Here is a 21,166-nt window from a genome sequence, read left to right as displayed (position 1 = left end):
CTGCTGCTGGAGCTTCATCAGTGCAACTCTGCAGTTACTGTAAATGGAAAATAGGTTCAAAAGGATATTTATAATCAGTGATATCAGTGATGTATTTCCATGTAATCTCACAATAAATTCCCTACAGTTGGCAACAAAGTTACTAAGCTCTGTCATCCTTAACTTCAAAGACAAAAGAAGAAAGCACTATTAGAATTTTCCTCCAGAAATCTCTGTGGTGTAACATCAAACTTGAAAGGTTAATGTCAGTTAGTTCTAAATAAATTAAATGATTTCAATATTTGTTTCCATATCTTTATTTAGATTATTATGCTTTGTAATCTCAGTGTTATTAAACACCAGGAGATACCAATGTGGCTAACTCTTTTTAGTTGAACTAACCAACTAATGATAAACCCCACCAACCAGCCAAGCCCACAATCCCAAACTGTAGGGCCAAGAACCCTAATGTTACCAAATCCACCTAATGCTAAACCTAATCCCAGCTCACTCACTGATCCCAGCTAACCCACGCAACTGACAACAAACCTAAATAACCAGCCGATCAGCCTACCACACTTTTCCCCCAATGCGACCAACCATCCCACCACACTAACCCAATCTAACCAAACCCACCTATCCACCCTACCTCAAGCACTTATCCCCACCAACCTCAAACCATTCCACACAACTGACAACAAATTCAAACAACCTGCTGACACTAATCAACACAATCAACAAGCTGACACAACCAACCAAACATCCACCTTTGTCACCCCATGCAACCAAATCCACCTACCCCACTTCTCGTCAGTCACTCTATCAAACCAACACAACCTTAACAAACAACCAGCTCCTCTAAACCATCTGAATCATTCCAAGCAAAGACCCCAAGAGAATAAATGCCGGCTAATTAAGTTATTAATTTTACAGAAAACAAGACTTCTTAACAAAAGATATTATCTTCACAATAAGCAGCACCTGTTTCCTATTTTTGAAAAACAGATAAACTAATAATTTAATCTTCTTACCAACACAGACCAGAAAATGTTGCCACAGAGAAAGAGAAATCTAGTTTGGTTTTGTGAGAAAGACTTTTGACTGTTTGGTTTGCCAACAACTTTTGAACACCTGATTGAACCACCAAATTATAAAATGATAAGTATATAATGCCACACTTTACATCAGCCATAAACAAAAGTAGTCGAGATGTTCTGCTCTTCGTGTCAGTCATGTCCTTTATGAAGATTGACACATACAAATAATGCAGGGCCAGCTTCCTGTCTCAGCCATCAGACAGCCGGTGACAAAACCTGTGATGTGTCTCACCCTCGACATGGCTTACATCTGTCAGACTGCGTTTATTGTAAGCCTGAACCCTCAGAGGATTCTGTCTCCCCAGTTTGAAACTCAATTTCTTTACATCCTCACGTTTTTTCACCGTATTATTTTCATTTGCATGTTTTTCATGCTTTGGATATTATCCGTCAGTTTTTATTTGACTCTCCTGCAGACCATGCACCTGCACTCTAATGCATTTATTTTCCTCTCGGTTATTCTAATGCCTGCTAGTGTTTTTTTATCAGTGTGTTTCTAGAGTATCTAACACTGAGTATGTTCACGTATATGTCGTCAAACACCTTCTGCTTTTGAGACCAGAGAATGTTAAAACATGGTGGGTGACAGCTCACTGTTTGTGCCTCATCAGCCTTGTTTCCTTTATGTTCGCCTGCTGCTGTTTGTATTAATATGTAAAGAAAACTGGTTAAATGCTACTTTATTCAGCTTACATTCAACTGCATTTTCTCAATGAAGCTACAGCCACCAACTGTTCCACAACATGTGACGCAGCATTAAAGGAGGAGCTAGTGTAGAAGTGGGCTGCAAAGCGGCTTGTAGATATGGAGCTAGTGTAGACTTAGCTGATCCTCATTTCCCAGCATGCTGTGACACACTAACACTGAATGTAATGTTTGAGAATAATTAATAAATGGTTTTGAGGCATCATGAATAATGTTGGTATATATTTGTATATTTTGTATAAACACAGACGGAAATAGCAAAATCGAGGTTTTGAACTGGTTTCGAACTTCGTATTTAGTCCCGGTGTTAGTGTAATATCCAAGAAAAGCACCATCACCACAGATACTACCCAGAGGTCCAGTTCAAGGACACCAGTTAGCAGAGGTGAAGCAGTTACCGAGATAGATGCCACATGTCAGTTACTTAAAGCTCCCTGCTTTATGCCTGTGAGTATTTCCTGGGGTAAACAGTCCATGAGAACAAAACTTTCTGTTAACATTTTAGTTTCTGCAGTAAAGACGTTTTAATCTGGGATGATCATGTGGATTAATTCATTTTCAGGACCGGCCTCAAATGGCTACTTGAAGAACTTGAGTTTTTGGCACTTCCATGGTGGCTTCAAGACATGCTTGCTGGAAAGATTCCGAGGATTTTGTTATCTTTCTCCAGAGCCGGATAAGTTGTCCCCACTGTTTCCTGTTTTTGCTAAGCTACACTAACTGCCTTCTGGCTTTGGCCTTTAACTGACACACACGAGAGAAGGATCAATCTCCTCATCTCACTCTCAGCAAGACGGCAGATAAGCTTTAATGAGTTGACTCTTGAGGTCGAGAACAGAGCAAAATACGTGGGACTGAGGTCGTGACTTTTTACAGTCACTGCAGAGCAGCAGAGGAGAGCGGATGATGGAGAGAAGCCTGGATCTTAATAAAGATTTTGCAGCAATAATAAAAACATCGTGTTTCAAAGGAACCCGAATGCAGTCTTTGCCAGTATGTCACCATGTCTCATTCATGCCAGCAAATCGGCCTGAATTGAATGGAGGTGGACTGAATAGAAGTGAAATGAATTGAGTCAGGACAGGCAGAGAGAGGGATGGGGGTTAGAGCAAGCATCCCAGTGTAGCAGAGCATGTAACAGGGTTGTGAAAGGAGCTTTAACCTGAGTGTGACCCCGTGTTAACACAGGCTCAGACTCTGCTGATGGCTCCATGAACTCGCACCCCACCGCATCTTGAAAATCCGCGACGGCACCGTTTTATGAAGAAATATGGAGCTTATTTTATTTTTTCTTATGCTGAAGTAATGGTTCGGGGCTGAGCGGCAGAAAATCCATCTGTCAGCAGAGAAGAAATGAAGTGGAGGAAAGTACTCCGAGCACAGAAAATGAAGTTTCTCTTATTTTGGTTAAGGTAATTTTTTGGGCTGTTAAATTGCTTTGCGACACCGCTCACCTGCAGGATTGTAAAATTAAACAAGTGTCAAACTGAATTTTACTGCAGCAAACATATAAAACACTGTTTGATTTTCAGGGAAAATATGAAGCGTCTCTGTGCTGAGCTAGTCTGTTACATTTAAGGAAGAGTGACTATTCCTTGGCTCTTATTTTACTTTATGATCGGCTTGGATCCCAAATAGTTTACAGCTTCATGTCAAGGCAGAGACAAGCAAACAATGAAGTCAAGGTAAAAATAAATTAATTAATAAAAATAAATACATAGAATGACGAGGACAAAAGTCTATAAATGAACAATCACTGAAAATGTTGTCTAGAAATCAGACATTGTTATATATGTGATATTTTTATCCTTCCATCAGAAATGACTCCTGATATTTGATTCCACCCTACCTGTCCTCTCTTCCTCACCTTTGTTATGCAGTGTCTGTAGCTTTGGATGGCTGAGCGCCGATATTTAACCTCATCTACCTAAACTACCTCCCCTTTAACTCTGTGTCCTTCTCATTCACAATGAGACATTCTTGACCTTCTTTATACCTCTCCAGCAACACTTGTGTTAACCGATCTGGTAAAAAAGCCCACTGTCCTCTCTCATAGATGCCTGCATACCTTCACAGGTATGTCATGTGGACCAGCCAGCATTCCACTCCTCACCCTCTTCATTAAGAGCTCTCACCCCTTCTTACTAATTTTTCGCACTTCCTGATTGAACTGTTCTTCACCCATCTATCCTCCTCTCATTTTAATTCACGAGCTTCTCAAATTACTTGATCATCTCAGAAGACTCTTCACTTGTTAGATCTCTAACCACCAAACTGAGTCCTCACCAGAATTAGGTAAACTAATGTGCGCTAATATTACTCGGAAACTCGGATTTTGATTATGGAGACTGTTTGGCCAAACAGGCATTTGATCAAGTTCAGCAGAAACCCTAAGCTGTCTATTTGTATGTTATCATATCAGTTTATCATAAGAGTTGGCTATGGAAGGTTTTTATGCTGACTTTTGTTGGCATGATGCCAGGTCTCTCTTGGAAATGAGATTTTTACCTGGATAAATTAAAGGACTAATAATAAAAATAAGAAGAAGAAGAAGAACAAAAAAAGAAATGAAAAAGAAAAAAGAAAGCTAGCATTGCTGTGAAATCAACTATCTTCCATAAGCTAAGTGTTTGTATGGCTAATGCTATATAAGCATGAGTAATGTTATAGCTCATAGAAACAGTGCATTTAAATAAGCTGTCTGCCTCCACCATGTCATTGACTATTTTTAATAAAGCACTTTACGTTTAAGTAAATGACGTACTCATTAAGTTTTTCATTTATGTCTTATTTATTTATTATTGAGGTATCAAACTTAGTTTCAAGCACTGGTGCATTCTACTGGTGTTTGTACTGATTACTACATTTCTGCTGTTATGACCTCTCTGCTTTCTACAGTAAAAACCAGCATGGAGGCAGTTAGCTAGCTAGCTGTAACTTTGCCCAAGTCCCTCTTGTCATTCCACACAGGTGTACAGTATATACAGCACACTGCTCTCTCAGCTCTTATACAACATATACGCATACAACAGAACAACATTACAGTTTATATCTCATTGCTGTTTCAGCCAGTGTTAGCGCACACGTGGAGTGTGACTGCAGTTCATTAATCTCGAAGGTGTTCTGAGGTGACGCAGAGGTCTTTTAAAGTTTGAGTTTTCACACTTCATCAGACGGAGCAGCTGTAATATCGCAGCTCCTCCTCTGAATCCTCAGCAGTTTAACTTTGCACATTAAATATCAGCTGTAATCACTGAGCAGCAGCAGCATGGGAGCCAGCTCACTCACATTTTAACTCACCCCCCTCCCCGAGGGCCAGATGAAGATGGGAGGAGGAGGAGGAAGGAGGCAGGGAGGGAGATGGAGGAGAATTAAATGGTGATTCTCACTGCCAGGACTCGCCTTATCAGGAGCGTACAGATTGAGACGACAGAAGGAAGGAACACGACTGCCCCGCTCCCCATAGTTAGTGTTATTTGTTGTTTATTGGTGTAGAAAATAAAAAATAAAGAGCGCATCGTGTCGGACACACTGAGACAGGAAGCCGGTGGAAAGAGAGGAGCGAGAGAGAGAGAGACAGGAAGAGAAAGGGAGGGCTGATTTGGGTTGCTGGTGACATTTCGCCCTTGAGGACTCACTTGTAGTTACACGCTCAGTTGAATGCCTCAAATGTGAAATGAGGATAAAGTGCAGCCCTGAAAAAAAGAACGCTGCGTGTATCGCCTGGAAAGACGTTTTATCTTCAACAACGCAGTTTGGCAAATAATGGCAGAAAGGAAAAGCCGTCTGTCAGACACAAGGGCTAGCTGCAGGGAGGGAGGGGATTATCTTTAATTAATAATCTTAATCTCTAATTTCATGTCGGACAAACAGAAGCAATATCAGCTGCCAGAGTGGCAGGATAAAAGAGGAAGATTCAGATTGTATTCAGAGTGGAAATGACAAAGGAGGAGAGAGGAAAACTAAAGTGCAGGGTTTTAGAAAGGAGCAGGAAACATCTCACTGTCCACTCACAAGCAAACGCTAAATGTTGGATTAAACACAGAATCTGAATTCTGAACATGCTGATGTCTGCTTCCTGACTTCAGAGAGGTCAAAGGTCATAGTCAGGGCATGTGGTTTTCCTTGTGTTTAAAACAACTGTACTGCATTAGAACTATAATTTTCAGTACTGATCTTCTTCATGTGTTTGGTTTTGTTTCAGTTAGGGACGAGGACATTGGGCTGTAACATACCAGTAGCAGAGCAACTTAATTATTTGATGGAGAAAAATAATATCACAGACATTTTTCAGTCTGTTTTTGCACATTTTAATGTTTCTGGTGACATGTTGATAGCAGCAGAGAATTCACAGTTTTAGTTTTATTGGAGCCCGTCTCTGCCTTTGATACTGTTGATCACAGCGTCATGATAAACAGGCTTAATGACTTGTTTGTGATCAAAAATATATATCTGTCTAGGAGAATCAAGTGACTTCTGCCTTTCGGGATACCTCAAGGATCTGTTTTGGGTCCTATTCTCTTTTTGCTTTACAAACTAGACGTTATATTAATACTTCTTATCATGCTGATGACATTCAGTTATACTTTTCAGTCAGAGACTTTATATATAGTTTTATACATTGTCTACTTTAAGTATTTGCTAAAAGAATTCAAACTATTAAATGAAAACTTCCTTCATGTAAACACTGATAAAACAGAAACTGTGATTATTGCTCCTGATCGTGAGATTTCAGAAATTAGGGGCTATATCTTCTTTTAAATCTTCTCCTCTTCAGTCAAGCCTCAGAAATTTGGGTGTCATAGCTACCAGGTCCTTTGCATCCATCCTGCAGGTATGAGGAAAAAACCTCAGATTTTGCTTCCAGGAAATGCGCTTAGGCCATGTGAATAAGCAGGCTGCCTGGGGAGATTAATTAATAAAGGTTTATTTAAAGTGAAAGCAGAGTTCTGTTGATTTAACTTTGTAGTAAGTTTTGGTTCAATTTTTTATTATAAGAGATTCAGTGAATTCACATAAATAAGGAGGACCAATTTTTTTTTAATTTTTTCAATAATTTAACTGATATCAACCTTTTTCTTAGTTTGTTTGAATTTATTGTCACTGTTCCAGAATAACAAAGAAATTAAATCACCATGAAAAACTTTGAGCTTTCATCAGTCATTTTAGTTGTCTGATTTGTCTTCTTCTTCTGCTAAATAAAGGCTCAGTGGTTCACGCAGCTTTTGTTATCTCTGCAGTGAATTGTGGTTCTGAGGTTCTGAGCTCTGAGCTGACAGATGGGATTTGAACCTGCAACTGTAGGCGAGTAAGACATGTAGGGAGGCTCTAGATCAGCATGTCTGATTCAGATTCAGAAGACTTTATTCATCCCCGAGGGGCACTTGAGAGTCTGTATAACATTTTGTGTGTGTGTGTGTGTGTGTGTGTGTGTGTGTGTGTGTGTGTGTGCTGCATCACCCTAAGGAAGGCAGTCATTTAATTCATTATTCAGCATTGCTACTAAACACATAAATTAGAGCCTGAGGTCAGGCTGAGTTCACAGTGCCGCTCAGATCACTGCGAGTCGGAATTAAAATTTCATCTCTTCTAATTTTATTTGAACTGAGAATCTCACTGTTGGCCTCTTAGTCTTGTTAGTCCTGGACACCTGGTCGTTCCAGAGCCTTTAACACCGAATAAATGACAAAACCAAGTGTAGTTACCGTACACTGTACATGTAGCCACTGTGACAGCACTCTGAAGCTAAAGTAGCACCAGCAGCTCCTCACGTTGGTATCCATTCACAACACTTGTTGAATTAAAGATAAATCCTAATATATTTTTAAAGCTTAGCTATAAAAGCATTCCCCCCTTTGCAGAATGGAAGTGAGCTATTACATACTTTTTGTGCATTTGTTTGTTTGCAGTGTGCTGTAAGCATGTTTATTTCTGCTGTAAAGTCAGACAATTTAACATTGGACTCAGCTGGACTTTACTGTTGGGATTTATGCTGTGAAACCACCCAAGTTTAAAAAGTCTAAGAATATAAACTTAGATGGAAAGGGGACATTTAAAGGGTATTTATACAGAGGGCTCATGTCTTCACCACTCCAGTGTCTGTGAACTTTGAAGTTCCCATTTTGGGCTTTTTATAATGTCACACACTTCCAGCTGAATCTCTCCCTGTACGTCACCTCAGATCAAATAAACGGTGTATATAAATGTCACTATGAAAGCTTTGGTGCTGGAGTTACTCCTCGTTCTGTTTCTGACCTGACTCGATGTCACTCTGTTAGAAGCGACAGTGACTCGCGCTGGCCGAGTGACAGAACCCCAAACGGCGCACTGAGACAGTGACCTGATCGTCAGCTGTGTGTCTCCGGGCCGTCCTGTTTGCTCCGTGGAGGAGAGTAAACAGTCGAGGAGGATGACGGTGAAAGCCTCAGGTTAAAAGACATCCTCACAATTACCCGCCTGTTCCCCTGGGCGGAAGAGTCCTTCCTTCCTCTTCTCTCTCCCTGCAAACATGAGGGTGATGATGATTATTCATCACAGACAGGCAGATCTGCAGAGATGGACCGGCGTGTCAGGAGGATGCACGGCTCTGTGGGTAGATGCGGTCTCAGCTGCGGGCCCCGTGGCGCTTGGCGTCGTCGACTGTGGGCTGTGTTTAAATAAAGCTCTGTCTAAAAGCCTCAGGTGGCAAGGACTGAGCTGTCTGACTGGAGGAGCCTCCGTGGGTACGAGACGAGGTCAGCTCATTCGCTGAGACGCTGTGATCGATGTCCTCGTTCACTGTTTGGCTCCCTAACATTAAAGGTGGCTGTGGTTTAAACATCTGTGTTGGAGACAGGAAGTGTGAATATTCACTGACCTCATAAAAACAACTTGTTGATTTCTCCAGCAGGTAGTGAACCCATGCAGGACTTTTGATTGGTGTTACAGTAAATCAGGTACATCTGATATGAATCTTTGCTTTATTTACCAGCTTTAAGGTTACACTTGCACTGTGGTTAAAATGTGTCCTGGCCTTGTTTTTAGTAGGTTTTAGCATCTAAACTTAACCAGCAAGTGAAAGTAACATGAGTGGAAATTAAACAAGTCATTAAGAGGGAAATAAACTGAAGTGCCAAACACAAAGATGGAAACTGGGTCTAATAAAAGTATAACTAATGGCATCACACATACCTGCACTCTCCTGTATTTTTGGAACATCTCCCAGTGGTCTCCAATGTTTCTATTTGCCAGGCCCTCAAACTTTCTTCTGACTAATGTGAAAACAATTACATTTGTTTTTATGTGTGTTTAATGCACCCAAGGTACCAGAGTGCCTATGAACCAGTCCGCTCACAAATACAGTTTCCACCTATCTGTCAGCACAACCAGGCAACACACAGCCAGGTCCAGGCTGTGTTCAGCTGATCTGCTGTCTCAGCTGTTCTTGGACACCTTCTGCTGCCAAAACGCAAAGACATCATAACTGGATGAGACTTCAGAAACACACAGAATTCAATGATGGTGAGTTAAGCCATGTGTTTGAGTATTTGGGTGTGTACGCAACGTGAAGTTGTTGACTTTGATATTGCTGGAAAGGTATTAGCTGATTCAAGCTTGCTGTTAAAATCAACTTAGTAATAGAAAAGTCATAAATTGCACAAAATAACACATTTTTCCAAATGATTTTCAAGTGCGATTAAAATCATCCGAGCTGGACAATTTTATGAAAATCGTTACAACTCATGTTTAACTAAAACCTGCACGTTATGCACCGTAGTCTCACCAAAATCCTGTCACACATCACTGATCTCCTCTCAATCATCAGAGGAACTGAATCGTTTTGGAAATAAAGGCTAACTTAACTTTATTAGTGAAACTATTTAGTAACTTCACTGAGTCATCAGTCACATCGTGACGTAAGTTAAACCTCTGTGGTGTGATTAATATGCTCAGAAGAACAAAGAGCTCTCAGATTTTCAAACCTAGATGTTAGCAGCTTCTTTGCATTGTATATTCTCAAACTGGATCATTGTCTATATTTAAAAAAATAGACTGAAACAGCAAAACTCACGTAAAAAAAATGTGAGAAATAACACTGAACACTGCATCTGTCCCATCTGACATAAAGGCAGCATCAACATTAAGGCCAAAAACAGGGAATGTGCCTGGCTCTGCCAAGTTTAAAGAATCTGACTGCCAGCATGTCTTCACGCCAGTATTCAACACTCTGTAGGCTGATTTTTAATCCCTAGAAAGCTGAAATTTTAAAAAGATTGTTGTGTTGCTGTCCATTTAATCTGAAATCATTGACCGGGTCAAGAAAGAGTCTCACGTTTGACATTTGTCTTGATTACTTACAAAAGGAAAAATAGTTAAACTGACAACAACCACAGTTGGTATTTTTTGCAACAGTTTATAAAAGGCAATATAGAACTCATTAAAAAAGAATATTTATACATTTAAAGAGATAAAATATGACATGAATTTTGAATCATTATGGAAATAAAAACAGCACAGACTGAGCTCATTAAATCAACAAAGACAGCCATTTATGTAATGCTACATAAATTAGAAACCACGTCATTGGCTAATCCCATAGGTTAAACATCTGGACCCCCATCATGTTGGCTTTAATCTAAACAGAGCTAACTACAAAGCTTCCCAAGGCTCGCAGCATCTGTCGACTCTGTGCTGCCCGACCCCCTCTGATGAAGGACCCGCCTGTCGTCCCAGTTGGACAGCAGCGCTAATGCTAAGAGACAGATACCTCGTTAGCAGTGATAGCATTTGCCTGAGGGTAAACATCTATTGTTAGCATGATAGCATGGCCCCACAGGGGATGGTTATTTCCAGTGTGAGTCTGCTAAGGGTAGATGGTCTTGCTGCTAGCATGTTACCGCTGGCCTCAGGGATCTGCACCAAGGACACACACACATTCACAAAGAAAGTAGATGAGGACATCTGTCAGCACATATGTGTCTGATCTAATATTGATTCATTGATTAGCAGTTTGGTAGCTATTTAGCAAATTTAGAACCAAAAAAACAGATGAATAAGTACCTTTCAGCAGTTTGATTTTAAAACTGCAAAAAGTGGATTCTTTTTTGCGTTTTGGTCAGTCTGTGGACCATTTATTAAGAAGTTTTCTCTGGAGCAACAAAAGCATATTGAATCAACAGCTCCATGGCTGGAAGAAAAACTGAAGAACCTATCAATTAACAGTTGTTCTCTGAATTTGAATGCATCAGAATAGCTTTAGTTCCAGTGTGGGTGGGTGAGAACCCCTGGAGATTTAACCATATTTGCATTATATCTGTAAATGTATAGAAATTACACAAGCTTATAGGTCAATTACTGCCAAAAGAGGGGTTGATGTTTCGCTAACCTGACGCACCAGATGTTTGTTATGCAGAACCATCTGGAAGGTCATCATCGGAAAATGTTTAGAAAAAGGCAAACACTAAAAAATAGGTTACTGAATTACAAACAGATGTCTGTTGCCGTGTATGAACTTTTGAACTCTCACTGTTTTTAACTTTGACACATGACATCAATGAAACACTACTAGAGGAACTAGCATGGCGACAAAGTTCAGCTCAAACTCAAACAGTAGATCTGCCGAATGCTGTAGCCCCTAATCAACTGATAGGTCAGATGATTTCCTTTTACACTTGGAGATGTCCGATGTCATACAGGGTTCAATATTTATGCATTTGAGTCTCTGGGTCTCACTCAGTGTCAGCTCCATAGACAGAAGCCTTTAATGATTAAATACTCTCCAGCTCTGACAAACAGTCATGTCAGGAAGAAAGCTTTAAGTTTACAACCATCACACCTAAAGCACCTCTATAGCTACCAATGTAGGAAGACCACGTACTGGGTACAAGTGCCTAGCTTGAAGTTGAGTGTACTGGCAGTTACGCTATGGGAATGAGCCAAAACATTAAAATAAGTGACAAGTGAATAGCATTGAGCTTCTTGCAGACCTAACTTAGATTGTAAATCTGCTGAGTTACACGCCCTTTTTGCAGCAGCACTCCCCGATGGCAGTGGTCTCTCTTCCGATTAGTGTCCAAAGCCTTCCAACGCCCCAGGTTCCAATCAAATCAGGCCTCAAAGGGATGCATATGAACAAGCCTGACCTGCGGAGGCCATCAAAGATCCACCACCAAGCTGGTACCAAAGGGGTCATGATGCATTCACAGTTTTGTGCAGTCTGTACCTTTGCAGATCAGGACTGATCTGGCAGCATAGAGAGGGGGTGTTACAAAACATTGGCACAGGTGGTTTTAATATTGCTGTTCACTGGTTTAGATGCCTCCTTCTTTCCTTCTTTCCTCTTAGGTTTCACTTATTTTAGCCTAAATGGGGATTTTTCTGGGTGATGACACACAAATATGGACATGTTTTCATTCAGTCTAAATCCGGGAGGACCACAAAATGAGCCAGTGATTTACAGAATGACTTTTGGTGCCTCAGCAGAGAGTATTATTTTGTCTTAAGACTTAATCCCTGACTGTGAAGGATCTCAGAGTAATTTGATTAGAGCCATTGTGTGTATGGGGATTTAGCATGTGGGAGCGCTTTGTGTGAAACAGGAAGCTGCTCTTCATCAGCTACACAGCGGCAGATAAGTCAGCAGCAGAGATGACGTCTGTTTACCATGAAGATAAGGACAGTTTATCATCTGTTAGCTTATTACCACATGGAGATTGGACTGTTCTGTGTTGATGGGGGGAAGAAAACCCACTGGAAGCGCCGATAAACAATGAAAAGCATTAAAAATGGCAGAGTTCAGCATATTCAGAAGTGCGCATGTTTGTCTGAAGAAGACTTTGTTAAAAATGCCAAAGGTAGGCGACCCGAATGTGACAAGATAACGCTAAGAGGGAAAAAAAGCTGTCACGTTTTTGCACCATTAAATCAAAATGAAGCACAGTGTGACTGAGGAGTCATAACAAAGTGTGCGAGCTAGATTTTACTCATGGATTGTTTGCTGACCTGGATTTGTGGACAACTGGAGCTTAAAAACAAGACAGACAATGAGACAAATGGCATTGTTAGAGAGAGAGAGAGAGTAAGGGTGAGAGAAAGAAGAGACGCCAGGAAGAGAACAGGAGGTGAACGAGAGGGATGGAGGGACTCCTAGTGACAGAGGATGGAGGCAGGTGACGAGGTTTTTACTGTTGATGTCAGGCTGGTTTGCAAACAGCCGGGGAACTCACAGGTCACAGGAAGGTAGGCATGACTATGAGCACCGGCGCCCTGTAACCTCCGGCCGCAGGCACGGAAGAAAAAATGAAACAGATGTGGGACGAGAGAGACAGCTGGCCTTTAAAGGGACACTTCACCCCAAAACACTCTGGTCTGTAGTGTTTTTCATTCATTTCTGTTTATTCTGGATTGTTTTGATGTGAGATGCCCAGTTTGTCAGAGATGTCTGTCTTCTCTTGAATTTAATTGAACTAAATGGAACTCGCCTTGTGGGACGAAAATTAAAAATGGCAGCGTTGGTGTCTCCTTCCAGAAATCGTGACCCAGTAAGCAAAAAAAAAAACTCCACAAACCTTCAGGAGCAGCGTCGTATTAGAAGGTTTTTCCTTCTGCTGAGAAATGTTTCTGTTTCTACGTCTAACGAAAGACTCGTGGCTGTGACCATGTGACAGGATGTAAACATTATTTATTTCCTCTGATGTTAGCTAGCAACACAGTTTCTTTGTTGTTGTAGTTGATGATGTAAATAATGGAATAATGGCCTGTTTTATTTTTGAGTAAATGTGTCAGAAAAGACACAAATGCTGGGGCAGTGAGGCACTTAGGATAACCATAAGAGTCTAATAATTAATATTCAGCAACATAAAGGAATGACAGGATCACTTGTGACTGACTATTCTGCAGGAAATCTACATCCCAACTTATCATGTAACTACAAACCCCTTTACCGCATACGCCAGTAGTTGTTGGGATTTGTTAGTTATGCTCCAAATGGCAGACGGACCAAAGCATTTAAAAATGATCTAAATACACATTAATGAAACCCTCTTGTTCTGTGTTTCTGTCCCAGTCTGCTCACAGTTCTCTAAGGGCGTGTACGCCATCATGGGTCTGTATGACCGGCGGACGGTCAACATGCTGATGTCCTTCTGTGGCTCTCTGCACGTCTGCTTCGTCACGCCGTCCTTCCCCGTGCAGACCAACAACCAGTTCGTCCTGCAGCTGCGGCCCCAGCTGCAGGAGCCTCTCATGGCCCTGCTGGAGCACTTCTACTGGACCAGGTTCGTCTACATGTACAGCTCCGACTCAGGTGAGGACGCCAGCATGCAGCACAAATGGGTTCTCTGTATCAGTCTTCGTTTTGGAGTGCCACTTCAGCAAGCAGTGCAACATTACTCCTGAGCAAAGTGTGTGGCTCTGAGGAGGGGGCGGGGTTAAAGAGCGTGTGTTTGTTCGTTCTTGATGTTCTCAGATTTTTTAGTCTGAGTGGAGAACTGAAAGTAAGAGAAGCACATAGATTTAGAAATCAGTTATTCTGATATTAACGTGATGCTCTTGGTGGGTATAAAAACAAAAATAGATATCTGGAAGATTATTTTATTTTATTACAAAACCAAAGCTTTAGAAATGACAAACAATGATTTACGGTAACATTGCAGTAAGTCTGAAGTTTTCTCATGTCAGCAAACAGAAAAAGGGGCAAATATGTCTGATCGGTCTGACAGTGAAGCGTTCAGGTTCAGCACATCCAGGATAAAGAAATGGTAAAATGGCCTGTATTTATATAGCGCCTTAACAGTCCCTAAGGACCCCAAAGCGCTTTCCATATCCAGTCATCCACCCATTCACACACACATCCACACACTGGAGAAAAAAGAAGAAGCTGGTTGTAAACTCGATGAATTAACGCAGACCTGGTCGTTCTGACCAATCGCAAACACGGACGCTGGCAGCAGATTTTATAAAAGATCAAACTGCGATATTAGGAAAATATGTAAAACAGCAAACAACAGTGAAAGCAGCAGCGTGTGAGCGTGCGTGATGAGGAAAGTGTTGTACGGTGTTTTATTTTTAACAGTCAGGAAGGAAAGAGCTCGGTGTGCTCGATGAAAGCTAACAGGCTAATCGCTTTCACGGCGCTATCATCGAGGCACGCGGCGCTCTGGCTGTAATTACAGATGTGTATTCCAGTAAATCAGCGTGTCGCTCCGATGGCTTCTTCTGATGTGTGGCACAGTTTCACGCTCCGCCTTCCAGCTGCAGCCGCATGCTGTTTTAGGAGATCACTGCAGCTGCTTGCAGCCTCGTCCTCAGGCTCTGTATTCATACGGACAAAACTTTAGATCCTCTGAAACTGTAGACGTGACAATAGTGAACAACATCTGCCACGTGTGCAACTTCAGCTGATCATAACGAGCTGCACAAAAAGGACACGTCTCTGTGGCTGACTTCAGGCTGCTGAATATGAACTCAGTGCCTCAGTGCTTATTTGACTACTGAAAGATTCACTTGTGCAGACACAAACTTTGGATTGTGAGCTGAACTTTACCTCAAGCTCTTTGAATTAAGCAAACAACATCCTTTGGAGAATTGACCAAAAAAGGGCTGTTAGCTCGGTCGGCCTCCCTCCCTCCTGAGCCGGGCCGAGTGTCTCCCCGCGGCCCGTGATCTGTTATAGTCCATTTGGCAGTCGGCAGCAGACTGTCTAATCTTATTGCCTTTTTTACATCTACCCGGGAAGTGTTATTGGAAGTCTATGTGGTGTAATAGTGCATGGCTGTCTGCCTCAGCAGTGCAGTCTGTCTGATGTTATTGCTCCTCGACATCTGCTGAGGACACTGGCTGTCTGTTGGAGGCAGAGGGGCTTTCCTGAGGCCGAGCGCCTCCAGCTCAGCTCTGATTTACGTCCACTCAGCGTCTGCACAAACAGGAGGGTCCCTGCTGGGGATGAAATGGAACAGTCAATAAACAGTCAGGCTTCAGTCAGACTGCAGTAATAGTTTAAGTAGTTAGAAATAAAAACTATTTTAAGAAATCCGAATTCACTCCTTATGTTTTTGACTTCAGGCTCAATTATTTACTATTTAGAAATGTGTGAAAAAGAAATGAATCAGACTGACAATTCTTCCAGTTGCAGTATTCAGTCCTTCAAAGTATCTGAAACAAATGACTTAACCAGCCTTTTCCATAAAATACAGAACGCAGATTTAAATATTACAAAGCCCTGCGACAGACCTGGACCTGTACAGGGTCTACCCCACCTTTCACTCCATGCCAGCTGGGATAAGCTCCACCCCTCCCCAACCATGACAACCCTGAATTAAAAAAGCAGAAGAAAATGGATGGCTAAGCAGCAGTGGACTGAAATGGTTCTGAATAATTCAAATTCATGCCACAGAAAGAGAAACGTTAGAGAGGAAAAGTTGGACTTTATGTTATAAGAAATCTGGACTAAGGTAAAGACTGAATTTAAAAAGTTGGACTGGAGTAAAGTCATCTGAAAAACTGGAATGACCTTTCACATGAGAGGAAAAAACTGAAGTGAATGTTTTGGGGGTGAAATCTAATTCAGATAGTGCTGAGTGAAGGTTTGATTTGATGTTATTTGAAGAAAGAGCGAGGAAGAAAACCAGACTAAAGTTTACTGTGAGGAATACTGAAGTCGAATTTCAAAGAGGAAAGTCTGAATAAACTGTTTTCACTTTTTCATGATGAAAACTCCAAAGTTTGACTTCAGTGAAATTTAGCAGCTTCTGTGCGAGCGCGCTCTCCTTCTCCCTATTTTCCTGCCTCATTCGTTTCCTCTTCCTTTCCTCTCGTCTTTCTTGTTACTTCTCGTTACTCTGTCTCTTCTTTTGTTCCTCCTCTCTGTACTTTCAGCTTGTACCTCTCAGTAAACGCAGTGTTGAGTGCCTATTTTCTACCTGGCTGCTGTTGGACGAGTCACAGCAACAGGCTCAGCTCTGCCTATTTAATGTGTGTGTGTGTGTGTGTGTGTGTGTGTGTGTGTGTGTACACTACAAACACATGTGTACGACTTCACTAACCCCACCATTTATTACATACATGAACTTGCCGGCGTGTTCTAACCTTATTCCACACACGGGCAGATAAAAAGTTATCAAACCTGACTCATCCCATAATTGTCTCTCTGTGTTGTTGCCATGGATACAGACTTACAGATGTGAGAGGCTGCTGAAAACAGAGTAGTTACAGTGAAGTGTTTTCAGCCCTCCGTCATTTCATCCTGCTCTGAGTCCTGCCCGCCTCATCTCCTTTCACCTTTTCCTCCTTCTGTCCGACATTTCCTGTCCTTCCTGTTGTAAAGGGTTTTTTTCACTCTGATTTGAAGGATTTTTAGGAATGTTTTCTTTGTCTCTGTCGAGGATCTGAAGATGTTTTCACTTTTTTCTAATGAGGAAAACCACAAAAATCTATGAGCTGTAGCTCTTCCATTTAGACAAATTTCCACCCGCACTTGCTGGTGAAGGACCAATCACAGCCGCTGATCTCATACAGGGCTGGTTTGATTTGATGACTGCATGTAACCATACACAGTAGAATGTTATTTACTCAGTTAGTTTGGTACAGCATGAGTGAACATGTTTTAAATGTCTGAGAGAACTTCAATAAGCTGATCAGAGTAAACGCTGCTGAGACTGTGGAGAAGAAAGATTCACGACTGCACAGCTGTCCGTCCTTCTTTGTTCCATCCAGCAGCTTCATTTCTCCTCCAGCAGAACATTTGAGTCAGTTTCTTTTTATCTGATCCCTGTTGATAGTTTCTAAACACACAGACTTAGTTCTGTTAAATATTGTTTCACTGTTAGATTATACAGATACTAAGTACTTTTTCTGATAAGTCAAAAACAGAGCGCCCGCTAAACTGGAAGAAGTTGATTGGGTCCTCTCACTCAGACCATTTTTTTCCTGTGGGCTCATTCTGAACTGCGGTAGGTAAAAATCCTTGACCTGAGACAATAAACGTTTGCTCTCCTGTGTTCTCTGAACTGTCCAGAGGATTGAGAAAGCTTTTACATGTTCCTTTCATCTTGTGCTGCTTCTTGTTTCTTTTCGTTTTCTCATCTTCTTGCTCACCAACGACGAGGTTGAAGTGGGCAGCGCAGAGCTTCGTCCACTTATTAAAAGAGAAAAAAAAGCTGGACATATGGACGGGCAGCAGCTGTAAAGGAAATAAACCAGGGAGAGGAAATGAGCAGCCTCTGTGTAATTGAACATGAAACAGTGTGAGTGTGTGTGTGTGTGTCTTTGACATAACTGTTGCCGCATCGCCAGTTTAATATCTAACACACACACACACACACACACACACACACACACACACACACAGATATGTGCACTTTCATGCACCAGCACACACATTACAGGCCGAGGCAGCAGACAAAGAGAGCGCTGCTTCTTCTTCTCTGCTGGAGTAAAAATAAGTGTTTTTATGACAGCTTTTTTTTTTGGCTTTTTGAGTTTATTTTTTTATCTACTTTTGCAAACTGAGAGAGAGAGACGAGCGCAGAGAGTTCAGACTGTGACAGCCAACAAATGTTAACACTTGGTAGTGAGCACCAAGCAGACAGTAATGCTGAGTCATGCAGTCGCATTTATTCTTAAACTAAAATATTTCTGTCTTACTTCCTGTTGTTTCCTCAGAGTGGAGCAGCTGTTAGCTCCTCGAGTTAGCCTTCCAGTTTTGTTGGTTTGTGTTAGCTAAGACTTGTTTGACATAGCCAGACTGCAGAACTTCATCATTCATGTGATCGTGTATTTGTGCTCCAGAGCATAGCCAGTATTTGTGGCTCTTTGGTCGGCTTGATTTTTGAAGCCTAGCGCGTTGCACCGCAGCCACCAGACCTGGGTTGGAGACAGGAGCGTACAATCGTGTCGGTTTATAACAACATACAGATGTTGCAGTCGTTTGAAAACTAAAGACTTCTTCTCTGTATCAGCTCTTATTATCTGCTAGGATTGTCTGAGTGGCGCCAGCTATTGTTCAGGAGAATACTGCACCTTAATTTTGCGTGTCAGTACAAGGGACTGTGTGATGATGGGAGGGCGGGTGTTTTATCCCTGGATTGGGTCAGTTTTTGCTCGTTCCCTCTCTCTCCTTTGTTTTTTTCTATTCCTGAGTTTTTCTTCTGAAATATCTGGTTTTCCTTTCCTCGTATTTTCTCCCCTCATCTTTCTCCATCATCTGGTTTTATTCATTCTGTCCTCATCTTTACTTCCTGTTTATCACTTGTTTAGAGGTAAATGATATGCAGGCGTCATATTATGAAAAGAGCAGATTAGAGTCTATAATTTAAAAAATCTTTATGCCTGTTTTTATCCCTCCTTTCTTTTGCTCTTTTATTTGAGTCTTCTGTCTCTCACTGCTGTTCTCTCTCCGTCCTCAGTGTTAGTGACTGACACTTGGCCTGTCAACGTGGGTGTCTTGCTTGGCTGTATGTCTAATTGAAGGTTGTACATTATCATTAACACACTTGACTTGCTGAGCTGAGCCTGTGCAGCAGCTGTAAACACTGACAGCGTATGGGCTTTAATGAGCAGCTACCTTTCAGAGGAGATGCATAATTTCTGTCAGATAGTAGCAATTATGGTCAGCGTATCTGCCAATGTCCATTTTTACCCCTTTCCTCCTTTGCACCAGGCCACAGGAATAACGCATCCCTATGAGGAAGTAGTGAAGTGAAAGAAGCGTTTGGATCCTTTATTTAAGTAAAAGAGGCAAGAACACAATAGGAAGGCTCTTTGACAGCACTGATTCTGCAGGAAGCTATGAATTATTTCAGTATTAATACTGATACATTGATGTGTTGGCAGGAATTTACTGTTTCCTGAAGTAGAACAGGCTGGTATTGATTTTGTAGCCTTGTTTGTGACTCTTGGATGTCTCCAGTTGTTGGTCTGTTGTTGGCTGTCAGTAGTAAGCCTGACTCCGGGCCCTGGTTGGCCCCTTGCTTGTCATTCATTTGTTGGCCTGATATTAACTCATGTTGGGTTTAAAATGTATATATTTTTTTTATTGTTCAGCCTTGATTTGCCTAATATTTTCCCTTGGTGGTGCCTTTGTAATCCTCAGTTGGCCTGGTATTGTTTATTGGTATCTTAGGTCACCAGTTAACCTGGTGTTATTCCACTGGTCCAGTGCTTTCCATCTTGGATGATTATCTAAAGGTGTAGCCGAAGCTATGATGAAATCATTTATGGGATCAAGAGGCATGGAAGTGATGCCAACAGCAAGGATTTAGTCCCATGTAAACCAAGCATAAAGTGTGATTGATGGATGGATTTATTCATGTTTGTCATGATATGTGTAAGATCAATAATCTTCCTCTGGAAGATAATTTGTATTTCTGTTTCTTTTTTTTTCCATGCCTGAAACTTTGAGTGTCTTGCAGTTTGAGTCAGTTTAAATCGGTTATTTGATTTATAAGACTTTTATTCTGAAAGTATGTAGGTGTGTAAAAATATTCTTGGGAAAGTGTTGGTGTTTACTTTGCAGAACCTAGTTTGAAAGCAATTAAAACTGACATTATCTCACCTGCTGGAGTCAAAGAGGACTAGAGAAGTTTTGGAGCTCAGCACTTGATCTTCATCCATCAGCCGTTAGCACTGAATTGCCTTTTGTCGCCATGTTGAAACTAATGTTCCCATGTATCACACACACACACACACAAACACACACACACACAGAAAGAGAGAGAGAGATTCTGCTGATCGCAACGATGTCTAATCTTCTGCTCTGAGTGTGAGACACTGAGGTAATAACGCTGGAGGAGGTGTTGCTGTGCACGCGTCACAGTATCTTTGAAGTCTCTTTTTCAGTGCGTCTCTCTCTGCTCTTTGAAGTCTATCTGAATTCTGCTGACTTGTCTTTTGAACACTGTGTGTGTCTGTGTGTGTGTGTGTGTGTGTGTGTGTGTGCGTGCATGCGTGTGTGTGTGTACTGTAAAATGCTGATGTGATCACTCTGCGGGTTGACTCATTGCTTTTTTAAACACAGAGCAGATAATTCCCCGTTAGGTTGTAAAAACACACTACAAGACATTTGAAGATGCACTAATTGAGAATTTGAATCATTTTATTTTTGCCAGCTGAGAAGCAGAGAAGCGACGAAAGCAGGGCGGGTGAGTAAGCAGGAACGGGGTCACTGGTAGGAAAAGTGCAGCGATATAGAAAAGGTTTTGATTCTTTTGAGCAGGATAACCAGCACAGTGATCTAATACCTTTCCCTCCATTTGAAAAGGGGATGCTAGCCTCACATCGAATATACCCCAGAGCATTTTTCACACATGCACTGCAGCCCTGCGCTGGGTTCACTGCTACAGTGAGACTGTACAGTAGCTGCTCTTTCACCTGCCAGCCTCCTAGTGCAGTAGTCCTGAGTGCTGCCTCCT

At 41.6% G+C, this 21,166-nt stretch overlaps 1 protein-coding gene and 1 long non-coding RNA gene across 11 annotated transcripts in view; one reads left to right on the top strand and one right to left on the bottom strand.

The window, feature by feature from the left end:
• LOC100694014 (glutamate receptor 1) overlaps positions 1 to 21,166 on the top strand; it is a 104,045-nt gene that overhangs the window by 29,836 nt on the left and 53,043 nt on the right. For all 7 annotated transcript variants that reach the window (XR_003221820.1, XR_003221819.1, XM_005463805.4 and 4 more), the window contains exon 3: positions 13,825 to 14,064. Coding sequence is in view for 5 of the 7 variants with exons in the window: in XM_005463805.4 (XP_005463862.1) it covers positions 13,825 to 14,064 (240 nt within the window). In the remaining 2 variants the exon portion in view is untranslated. The remainder of the gene's footprint in view (positions 1 to 13,824; positions 14,065 to 21,166) is intronic.
• On the bottom strand, positions 14,581 to 19,284 carry LOC106097029 (uncharacterized). Of its 4 annotated transcripts, none has more exons than XR_003221825.1 (4): positions 18,402 to 19,284; positions 16,935 to 17,937; positions 16,016 to 16,069; positions 14,581 to 15,695 (listed from the first exon to the last, which is right to left on the bottom strand). It is a non-coding gene; the product is annotated as an uncharacterized LOC106097029 (long non-coding RNA). The 4 variants fall into 4 exon arrangements; XR_003221826.1 differs by having other exon boundaries at positions 14,581 to 15,692; XR_002063497.2 differs by lacking the exon at positions 16,016 to 16,069.

Source organism: Oreochromis niloticus, linkage group LG10 (genome assembly GCF_001858045.2).
Source record: "Oreochromis niloticus isolate F11D_XX linkage group LG10, O_niloticus_UMD_NMBU, whole genome shotgun sequence".
Taxonomy (NCBI): domain Eukaryota; kingdom Metazoa; phylum Chordata; class Actinopteri; order Cichliformes; family Cichlidae; genus Oreochromis; species Oreochromis niloticus.
Note: the sequence above shows the minus strand (reverse complement) of the source record. Positions and strands in the feature narration are given on the sequence as shown.